The sequence below is a fragment of the Trichosurus vulpecula genome, chromosome 4 (genome assembly GCF_011100635.1).
Source record: "Trichosurus vulpecula isolate mTriVul1 chromosome 4, mTriVul1.pri, whole genome shotgun sequence".
In the NCBI taxonomy this organism is placed as follows: Eukaryota; Metazoa; Chordata; class Mammalia; order Diprotodontia; family Phalangeridae; genus Trichosurus; species Trichosurus vulpecula.
Window position 1 is genome coordinate 365389001 of NC_050576.1, and position 12190 is coordinate 365401190.

Consider the following 12190-nt stretch of genomic DNA (forward strand, 5'->3'; position numbering starts at 1 on the left):
TCTGATTTAGTGAACTCCTGGAAAGGCCAATTAGATTGTTCAAGCTAATGCTTTATACAAAAATGTCAGTTGTCATTTTGGTAGCAATCTAAAATCATATACTTAATGGTACCCTGGGGGCCTGAAAAATATTAATGCTTTCCATCAGCACCTACCTTGCCACTGGGAAATGATTTAGGCACTAGGGGGAATAGAACCCACTATCTTTACCACACTAGTTTATACCAGTCAACTTTAGAAATAGTATGAGGGAAGAATAATCAATATTGTATTAAACCAGTCCCAAGGAATGTCAAGACAGAGTGCTTATACTCAGCAGAACACTGGCCTCTTAAAGACAGCAAAATAGGAATTATTATTATTGCAGGGCAAAACAAAATTGTGCCACAAGAGCAGATTTATCACCAAGCATGGCCCTCAAGAAGACTATAGCTCCCTAGGCACTTCAGTAAAATCATATCATTTGCTTCCATGAAATACATTTTTGAGGCAAATTATAGAGTATCAGATGAAAAATTAGAAGAAGTTATTTTAAATTATAAATGTAAGTTATGAATTGACTTACATAAATCATCTTGAAAAGTTTGTGGGAAAATATATAGGAATAGATTCATCTCCTCTGTGGAAATAGGGAAGGCTTCTTGGTATGAGGAAAAACACCTCTGAGTCTGGAGTCAGAGGACCTGGGTTTAATCCTCTTATTTGTAAGTTGTGATCTTGGGTGAGTCTCTTAAACTCTTTGGGCCTCAGTTATGTAAACTGTAAAAATGAGGGGGTTGGGCTAGATGATCTTAAAGATACCTTTCAGCCCTAAGTCTTTGATCCTATGAAGATTGGACAACATGGTCTCTAAAGTCCTTCCTAGCCCTAAATCCTCTGATACAAAATTAAATCTCCTTAAAATGGTAATGTCCATGTTTCCATGAGAATTATTATCTTCTGATTCCCAGTGTCAAGATTATACATCACAAAATAATAATGGCGGCTTTCCTGCATCACCTTGATTTAAACCAGCATCAACATAAGCTTTTGACATTCATGAACCATAGCAGAGACAGTCTGGCATAATAAATAAGGTCAACGGGCTTGGAATTAGGAAAACCTCATTCACCTCCTATCTCTAATATTTACTAGCTGTGACCCTGGGCAAATCACTTAAGCACTTGTGTGTCTCAGACACACATCTGATGGGTACCATGCAATGGGTCAGTGGAAGGAGTTTCTAAGCAAGAAATGCCAGAAATCAGAAGAGCAATTGTTTTATTCAAAACAAATTGAAAAGTCTCAATTAGGTCTCATTTTATGATTACCATATAGCCAATATCCAGGAAGTTGTGTAATAATTTTGAGAAGGTCAGAGCTAATGGCTATTGGGGAAGCAAAGAATGCCTGCCCTATTCCTACCCTGCCGAGCAATTGATGGTTGCCACATCTGAACTCAGCGAATCCAGAAATGAGGGCTTCTAAAGATGATATTCTGTGGTCAGTTTTTGACTATGTGTTGATTTTACATTGGTTCCTGCAGGTCTTTCAGGGATGTGGCCAGCCCAAGCCTGCTCCTGCTCTGAGATCATCTCGTTCCGCTCCTGAAAATTTTAATACCCGCTTTAGACCGTACAATCCTGAAGAGAGACCAACAACCGCTGCTGGCACAAGTTTGGATAGGCTGGTAAGTGAAAGTGGGCTGGTGGACATTGTGAATCATCGTTACACACCCTCATAGAAAGTATCATGTGATTTCAAAAAAGTTGGCTGTGAAAGTCACATCACTCTCACATCTTATCTTGCTTAGTGATTAAGCTTATAGCCTTGCTTTTAATAAGAATTTTGAAAAGTAATGAGATCTTTTTTTTAGGTTGCAAATTAGATCATTCAAGAAAATGTATGCCTATCATTCCACCCATTCAGTGACCAAATTTTCTACATCATAGCTCTTCTGAAATATTAATTTGGAGATTAAGCTACCCGTTCTTCAATAGATATAATTAAAATAGCACATTTCTTATTCATTTGCTTCTGTTATTCCTTTTAAATGGTTATTTATTCAATTATGATACAGCGAAACTTCATTATAACTTTTGCTTCCATTAAATTTTCATATGTAAAAGACCCTGGCATACGCCCCCTAAACAATATTTCTACCCAATATTATAGGGGATTTTTTCCCATCTCTTCAGAAAGTTATAGTCCTTTGCAAATAGACCCTATCTCATGGTGCCATTTAATACATGAGTCCAAGTTTCAATAGGCCTCAATCATAAATGCCATCTACCCATTCAAAGATCAGGAAAAAAAACTATTCTTAATTCAACTAAAAATAAAATGTTTCTATAAAAAATTAAAATCATCATTTCAAGGTAATGCTTTCAAATTATTTCACATCCTGGTTTCTACAGTGTTATAAATAGTATTTATTTAATTTTTACCATTATTAATACTGCTTCACCAATTATCTTGATAGAAAGCTAACAGATGAAAACAAGGTCATAAAGCATTTGAACGACATCTGAATTAATTTAGAAATAGAAATAGAGTATTACTTACTATGAATACACTTTTATTACACACCTGTTATGAATTACTTTAGCATTTTAGTTAATATCCCTCTATAGGGTGAAAGTAGGGAGATTAAATTGGTCACATTTGCTCCTGATACAACCTGAGGTCAGTATTTCTTTTAACAACAACAGAAAGGCTTTGCCACAGCAGCCAAACGGGATTGGCAAGTCCAGCAATTACCCGGTGAATTATCTGGTGGATTCCATCTTGATTATCGAGTACATAAAATTCAGGTTTTCCGCAGCAGCACATTTTTTTTTGTAACTGAGTTAACTAGGAAATTGTCTCAGCTCTCCAGTTGGCCTTAGTTATGTTGGTATGCAGGGCTTGTGAGAATAGGTTTGAATTCAACCTGTTATTTTTTAAAAATAATCAAGGATCAATTGTTTTCAAAATGACAGAGTCCAATTGTTTATCCAGCCTGGCTTATGTGGGTATGTCTACACTTTGATTTTGAAAACATAAATAAAGAGCCTGCTCTCAGTCTCTTACTTCTTTCTTTTTTGTTAGCTTCCCACCTAGTCTATAAAGATAAATCAGGTTTTTTCAATTTTAATAAAATTAAATTAAAGAAATTGATATATATTCATTCACTGTATGTAGCCGATGAAAATGAAATAAATTTAAGGAACGAAATTAGAATTGTAAAAACAAGGTAATTCTTCCCATTTGAAAAAAGGAAAGCCGAGCTATTTTTGCATCTATTATAGAACTAAAATATAGGAAAATGTAAGAAAGCAATTATTCCCAATAAACTATAATAGACCATGACAAATTATATTTCCAAAAACAATTTATTTCAAGGCAGCGTTATCATATGTCTATGATATTCAGTGCCCTGTGCCAAGCATTAGGTATAAAAAGAGGAAAAAGGGCATGACCGTCCTCAGAGAGCTTACTATCTAGTAACAAAAAATACCTATGCACGTAATGGCTGCGTGACATCACACCAGTGACATTTTGAGTGTCCACATTACATTGGAAGTATGCTCTTTGAATTCTGACTCTTTGCAAATACCAATCCACCAGATTTTTAGCAATAATAATAAAAAATCACAAAACTAATAAGATTTTCAAGTTACTAGAAATAACATAAAAAGAACTTTAAATTACCTTTCCTACCCACCCCGTGCTTCCAACATGGACTTTTTCACGTACCTAAAAGACATATTTTTGAACAACCATTTCTGAATATATTTTTAAAGCAAGCATTAGAGAATATTTCTGCTGATGAAAATTTGAATCATTAAGCGTATTTCATTTTTAATAATTATTAGTGATAATGTTAATGTTATATCCATATAATACTCTTTACTCCCAACTGTTAATGATATAAGTAATATAAGTATTTTTATCCACATTTAATACATGAGGAAACTGAGGCTTACGGTCATATAACTAATAAATGTTAGACCTAGGACTTGAACTTTCCCATAATCCCAAAATAAAAGCTTCGTATAATACTTTAGACACCGTAAGCGCTTCAGTTGTAAGACTATAAAAGTATGAGTTATTTTTCAACTATTGATTCACAGTTTGTTGACTTCATTAAACTATAAGGATTAGCAATTTGTAATTCTCAGCCATTCTTAAGACATCCTGGAGGGAAGAATCATCAATTCCCTGAGGCTCTCAGGATCAAGAGGCCACATCATTAAGAGGACACAAAATACTCACATCAAAGAGAATATAAATATTCTTCTCTTGTGGAAGTAGACCCTGAGCAGACATCAGATATGTACAACACCTGCCTCTACTGTAATCCTCTTCCCTTTTTGGCTTTATATGGAATTGCATGATGGGAAGGTAAAGTAATGGTTCCACTATTCTGTCAGCCTTAAGGCATGCTTGGAAGCCAAACAATAGCACCTTGCTTCTTTGCTTGGCCCGAACTCTAGTTGTCCTGCTGGTATCTACTACCTTCAAGATAAAAAGATACTGGTCTCAAAATAAGGGAGCTTCCTATGAGGTTTTGTCACCTTCACCCCTACCAAAAATTATGTGTATCAAGCAATAAAAGAAAGATTAATTCCGTATTCTTTGCTGCTCACACCTATCATTTTGACTAAAGTCATATCTAATATGACCCACAAGAAAGGATGATGCTACATCAGAACCTATCAGAACCATCCAATCCATCTCATAGCCATACCACGTTCTGAAATGATCAAGATGCATATTGGTGAAGTGGAATGATTTGCAAAGCAAAGGGGTTGGACTAGAATGTCTCAAAGGCCCTGTCCAGCTTCATTATATGGTTCTATTTATTACGCTGTACTATAGTTCATTTGACTATGACAGTAACAAAGTTTGTTAGGCCGCTTTGTAGATATTCTACTCCCATAAAAATATTTTAACTGCTTCCAAGAAGTATTTCTCTTATAAGAGAAGTATCATTTTTTAAATGCTCAACTTCTCTGATAGGCTAAGCAAAAGAGATATTTTTTCCATTGGTTTCTTTTCATTTGACAGACATTCTCCCCATACCCACTTAGCCCTCTACAGGGGGAAAAAAACCTTGCAACAAATATCATAGGCATAAAAAACGAATTCCTACATTGGCCATGTCCCAAGGTATATGTGTTGTTCTACATATTCAGCCCATTTCAAAAGATAGTTTCAAAATGAGTATTCTAATAGTCAAGCTAGGTTTGCAAAACATGCAAATGACTATCCCACAAATGTCTCAGAGAGTTATTTTTAATGATATTAGAAGTAATGTTTATGGATTCTAATGTAATCACTGATATGGGGATTTTAATTGACGGAAAGCTACTTTAATCATATATATTGTATCAGCATTATTATTATATGGACTGATACTGATGGGTTTTGTTTTTACAAGAGTCCTTCCCTCTACCCAATATGAGTGATGAGTACTGCAAAAATAGAAAATAAGCCTTAAAATGCAAAGATAACATCAATATTAATCATTTTGTCCCTTTAACATATCAAAAAGGTGATTTTTAATGTTTTCTTTCTTAATAGGAACAAACTGATTCATCTACTCCAGTTATTTATTTTATAGTCCAGGTTCCTGGATGGAGGATGATTTTTTGATAGTTAACTAGCCATCAGGAAAACCTCACCGAGGTTATTTTTATTACCTATTCATTTCTGATTACAGTTGTGTAACTGTAGCTGTAGATAGAAAATCAACTCATCACAAAGTGTCACTACTTAGTTCTACCAAATGTCCTAATGCACTGGTGGGACTGATACCACCTCCATCTAATCTGATGAAGAAATGGTTGACTGTCAGGTGTCTTTTGCTCAGTAATGCTGAAAATCATCATAGCCCCTCTGTCACACTGGCCCATTATGGGTACTTAATTGAATAATGAGCAGTTTATTTGTACTCAACAAGAACTGAATTTTCCTCATATCTTAAATTTTTAATCCACAAATGGTATCTGATAATGTTAATATAAAAGTGATTTTAAAAAAAAACAAAGGATGAAATCAGTTAGTGTGAAAGAGCAGCTTGATTTTGAGCACTGAGCAAATACAGCTTCAGATCTTGCTGGCTAACCTCTGGAAAAGGCAACTGTAGACTTCAGAAAATTAGAGGTCAGCATGGTGTATGAGTACTGAAAACAAGCAGTCAAACCAATGTTGCATCTTGGTCCCAGCCAGTTCATCATCATGGCAAAAGTATGTTTTAAATAGCAGACATTAGGGATGTGTTTTGTATTAAATCTATTGTAGCTTTAAGTGATTCAGAAAACATTTTTAAATTTAGGGAAAAAAGCCACCAAGCTAGGCAGTTAGCTGACTTAAAGCTAATCTCAGCATGTGAGAGATGATCCTTCATGGTATGACTCAAGACTGTATTTGAAATGTGCCGTATTTCCAAACATGCTACTTGTTCATTGGGGGAAATTGAGGCCAAAATCCCCATTTGCATAAGTAAACATACTATTTGTTCTATGGCAATACATGTAGAATAATCTCTCTTTTTTCTTTAAATCTGTTTTCCTCCTGCTTCCCAGAGGACTATCTGGAAGACAATGCAACATAGTGTAAGCTTTGGTCTTCTTATTCTCTACCTTCATTTTCATTTGTCTGTGCCATCATTCTGAACAGTTTCCCAGAACTCCATCTCCACTTTTCCTTTCTAATGTACCTATAGAATGAACTAATTGCTGCATCTATCCAAATAATTCAGTGATTTTTTTTGTTCCCTGACTGCTGTTTATTTATGGCTCATGATCATTTTTTAAATCCTTCCCTAATGTCAGAGTTTCTCAATTTAGTCTTTGCACAAAACAGAGCCACTGGGAAAGTGATTAAAATTCTGACCCAGTCTTCTGACTGGGTGTTTCACTGTGGAGTCTGCCTGGGAAACTAGCTCTTTAGCTGTTAGAATTTGAGTCGATTGATGTTTTTTTTCCTCCCTCTTATGCCAAGTGAATACCCAGCTAGTGGTGAGAGCAAACCAATTTCAGCTATCAAATGCTGGAAGTTGGTAATACCAGTGGGGACATTAAGAGCTTGAGGTGATAAGTAATGTTTGGGTGCTATCAATTATTCTTTTTTAGTTCCATCTACTTCCTTTTTTATCTAAATCATAGTTAATCACCCATATTTTGATATTCAACTCTGCCTACACAAATTGTTGAGACTCTAAATATTTGAAGAGCACTTTTGCTTATTAAGTTTGGCTTTATATATTGAGCAAATTAACCAGATGACTTCCCATTTCTTTTTCTTGTATGGACATGGTCTCACCATGCTAACACCGTACCATGCTATAGGCCTATCATGAAAAAGACCTACACGCAAGGACAACACCATGGGTCCTGGATTCAGCCCGATCTTTAGGGCTGAGAGATGCATGTATATTAGAGTTACATCCATACTAGTGTCGTACAAGCATGCCATGTCATGAAGAAAGATTGATCAAGTTAAGCCAGTGCTCTATGTTAAAATTGCAGACACCTCCAAGAGGGTTAATACATTAAGTTGTTGTCCACCAATAGCATCTCATTGTGAATTTAGTTGATCATATCCTTTCCAAGTTGAAGGGGGAACGGGAACTTGAAGAAGATGATCGAAAACGGGAGATGTCGATGGAAGAGAAGGATGGTTTCTGAGAGGGCTGAGTTGCCAGAGGGCAAGATTAAGACACTGGCTTTGAGAAGGGCTTACATTTCACTAAGGTAGGAGATTTTAGGGTTAGAGATATTAACCAAATTCATAACCTTGCCTCCATTTAGTCATTGCAGCATCATGATGAATGTTCCAATGGCTCTTTAGGGGTTGTAGCATCTCTAACTATTGAACCACCCTTCCTCCTGCTCTGTCAGTAGTGTTTTGCATGGATATGCAGTTTCTGCACCTGGTCTTTTGCTGTATTTGCAGATTGATCCGGTTGAATAAATTTAGTCCCTCTCTTACCCTAGTTCCAAAGATAACGATGTGGGGACAAAGTTACTTCTTAAAAAATGAAGGTTCACACAAACCTTGAGATGATTTCATCACTTGCTTTACATCTATACTTGATGCAACACCATTCTTCCAGTAAGACACCCAACTCATGGGTGCTCCATGTGCAAGATTCTTATAAAAATGAAGATAGTTCCTGGTGTACCTAGATAAACCACAAATAATAAACATGAGAACTAGTATCTTCTAAAAGAAGTAAATCAAAATGCCTATTGTTTCTTAGGGCCCTGAAACAGAATTATGAAAATAAACTAAGTTTCCTGTATCTTTTCATCCCTGTGGTTAGTACTCATTTCAGGTAGAAAAATAAGAGTATCTGATCACATTTTACTTTCTGGTGTTTAGGGCTTCTCTGGGATGTTTGTAGTAAGGTTTGGGAGGGAAGTGGAGAAAGTATCTGTCTATTAATGTAGAATTGTAATGACATTTTAAAGCCAGTTCGAGGATTCTGCATCCTGCTAAATCCAATATTTTGCATTTCTAAAGGATGTCAAATGGTTACTAAGAAAAGGCTTTATTAGACCGTCAGTCTCCATCTAGGTGAAACCAGTCTGCCCACCACTCATTCTCTGCTTGGCATGAACAAGAGAAAGTAAACCCTCAACAGCAATTGAAAGCCAACTCCTCCACTTCAATTAATTCTCTAAAGATAAATGTGGAAAGGCTGGATTGGCTTCTAGGGTCTACTGCATCTGAATCATTATCCTCAACTGACTCAACACAAGAATGGCCATTGTTCCAACGACTTGGGGTTGTAGACTGGCTTATCTTGACAGAGTCCACTTTATCTGTTAGCTGAAAATCCCTACTGAGACACTCCAATTCTGTTTTCACTGAAGCCTTGGCTAATGATTACAGCAAAATGCAGTAGGTTTCCAGAGCAGAAAACATGAAACAGTAAAAAGCCAGCATGTTCAGCCTCTGTGACGGCAGTTCCCCAGGCAATGACAGCAGTATGGGGTAGTGGAGAGATCCGTCTGTCACAACCTTCTTTCCATTTAGGATGCCTGTGGTTGATGAGGCTAGTTGTGAATACCATCAGAAAGATATATAAAACAATGGCAGAGCTTCAGTATATTGCACTTATTCCACCCTGCTGGGAGAATACACAAATCTAATTCATTGATATCTCACTGCAAGAAACCTGGACAGAAACTCCAATTCCTCATAGGCATTTTTCAGTTCCCACTCAGGGGTCAGCGGGCATCTGTGCCATGCAATTCTTTCCAGCCTATGGAAAAAAAAGAACAGATAGGAAGAAGATAGACCCACACATCTGTTATGGGCAAGGTCATGAATATATGGTGGGAAAGGAACGAGATGTAATTATCGCTCTGCTGCAGAATTCCTGTAAAGAAACCAAAACCCAATCCGCAACACTGCTTTAAGACGTGCTTAGAGGGTAGTGTGGGTTAAAGCAGCCATGGTTTAGTACCAAAGGATGAAGTCTCCAGCTCAGGCTTTTATTAGGAGCAGATAGGCTAAAATCATTTTACCAAGTGAAAGCATTTTCAGGCTCTGACTAGCCTTTTATTTCCTCTGGGCCTGGAGTCATTTGCACAAGGACATTAGTGACTTCTAAATGTGCCCCCCCAAAAAAAATGAAATGACACATTTTTAGACACAAAATATGGCTTTGTGGATTTTATCTGCATTTTATTGCATATTGATATAGTTATTTCTCCCTTTGGACTTTAAAGCTCTTAACAGAATTCCTAGACTGGAATTAACCCCAAATAAACATCTCATCCAAGTATAACTCAGTCAACAAACATGTATTTATTGAGCTCCTTTATGTGTATATCATGTAGGAAAGCAAATTGAACTGTGGAAACTACATCATGCCTTTTTAGGCCCGTAGAGTAGCAAGGAGTCTGAGTGTGGCTAGCATGCTACCACCAAGAAAGAATGATCTCTTGCACGGCAAAGTTGGGTAAAGCAGTATCTTTTTACTGATGCCTACTGCTTTGCCTTTTAATGTATTTCCTTCTGGACTCCAGGCTGACTTCCCTAACTTTGAAGAGCTACTACAAACTTTTTTCTTGCCTCTGGTCTATCCCTTTGAATTTGGTTACCCCATGGTTTCTATTTTAACCAGGCATAGCATCTTCTTTGCTCCTTCCAGCACATGTCCCCTTCCTTCTTTTCCAAGGAGTATGTTTCTCCTGGAACCTTCTAATTTTCCTTACTTTCAGCTTTCTTCAGTCACTCTATGCTCCCTAAGGAGCAAGGACCAACAATACTAGGTATATGCCATCATCATTGAAAAAATCCCTACTGGGGGCATGTGTGCAAAACAAGTTAAATCCAATCCCTTTGTCCTAGGGAACAGGGTTTATCTATGCCTTGAACACAGGCACTAGAAATATTAATTGGACTTAATTTTACAATCTAATGAAGCATCCACATGGAAGGAATATGTGGTAGACATACATACAAATAACTGAATAATCACTAAAATATTTACACAAATAGATTAGAGGTGGATAGTATCAAGTTCTAAGCTGTGCCTTAGTTGAGGTACCCTAGCTCAGAATGGGTAGCAAGCCTTGCACACCATGAACTGCAGCCTTGTTTTCTTCACTTCCAAATGAATTACTTGAAGAAGTTCTCATAGATAGATAGATGATAGATAGATAGATAGAGAGAGAGAGAGATACATACAGGTATGTATGTAAATATATACATACTCCTTCCTGTCGTGTGTCTGTCCTTACCTCAGCATCTTCTCACCAGAATGCACGAGTGACGTTTTGATGTTTCAATTGCACAAAATCTTGTGTATATATTCTACACACCTGCTTAGACCATGTGTTTTTAAATCTTTGTTCACCAGAGAAATCCACTGACATGCATTGTTTATTAAATCACGGAACAATTTAAAAATACCTTTTCCATTTCTTTGAGAACCTGCAGTAATTTTTGCTCATGGCTGTCTGTGATATTAGCATCACTAGTCCCAAATGTGATGTTCACTCTTATGACAGAGAGAACAGAAGAAATGTGATCTTCTATAAATACCAGTTTGGATGTATTTGGTGTATAATCAATCAGCTTTTAACTGACTCAGGGGCCTATGGAATTCATTTTAAAGCACTGGGAATTTTGCTATTCCCATAACATACTTGGACACTCTTTACTACCAGCAATAAACCTCCGGCATAAACATTGTAAAGAAAACCAGATGAAAAGAAACCAGTTTGAGTGAAAATTGACTTTCCTTCATAAATGTTAAAGACAGAAAGATATCTGCAGCACACAATAATTATATGATTTCAGCACATTCAAAAGACAGAGTTAAGAGCCCCTGACTTTAGGAATGTTTCCTTACAGCTGAAGGATTGGCAATACTGTAAAAAGTCTGGTGACCTGTCATTAGCAAATGATGCCCTCTCCTCCATAGCCACCATCATCAACCATCCCCATATTGGGACGTTACACATAAGATCTTGGAAATTGTATTTCCGTGATACCATTAGACCCCTGTTACGGCACATATGACCAATGACAGGGTTTGAGAATAAATAAAAGTTACCTCATCATTCACTCTTCCTGACCATAGAGGTCATAAGCTTTCAAGGATTTGGAAGAGAGGAGGAATAGGGGAGAGAAAATGGGTAGAGAAATTGAGGCAGTAATCACAAGCCCAGGGAAGAGGCTTTGAATGGTTTTCCTATAATTCAATGTTAAAGACTACTCTGTTGATGAATGGGCCTTTCTAGTGGCTTTGGGGGAGGTTGATAGCTCTTCGTATTCCAGAAGACATGTGGCCTTGCTCAAAGAGACAAGGGTGTTTACCTTGCCCTAGAGAGGCTGTGCCCACCTCTGAGGGCAGCGGATGTCATTCGGCCCAGCTCTCCCAAGCCCATTTTACGACCCTAGACTTGGCATTCCATCGGAATACTAGCAGAGCAGAGAAGGACAGCCAAAAAGCTTTAGGCAGTGTCTGAAATGCAGATTTAAGTTCCGCTGAAAATACTTTGTCAGGAAGAAATGGAGACTTAACATCACTGTAAATGAATAGGAGGGAAATGACAGTCGAAAAACAGAATGAGGAAAGACTTTTTTATTACCACCATTTAAGTGTCTCTCTGATTCAGACCATGTATTTGTTAAGACAAGGCTTTGATATTGCATATTGCAAATGCTGCCCCTCCCTGACTTCTGTGTCATGTTTCCTCCG

General features: G+C 37.2%; 1 protein-coding gene across 1 annotated transcript in view; it reads left to right on the forward strand.

The window, feature by feature from the left end:
- LOC118847257 (glypican-6-like) overlaps positions 1-12190 on the forward strand; it is a 680725-nt gene that overhangs the window by 571513 nt on the left and 97022 nt on the right. Inside the window, exons 6-7 of the mRNA XM_036755771.1 lie at positions 1526-1669; positions 6552-6581. Coding sequence (XP_036611666.1) covers positions 1526-1669; positions 6552-6581 — 174 coding nt within the window. The remainder of the gene's footprint in view (positions 1-1525; positions 1670-6551; positions 6582-12190) is intronic.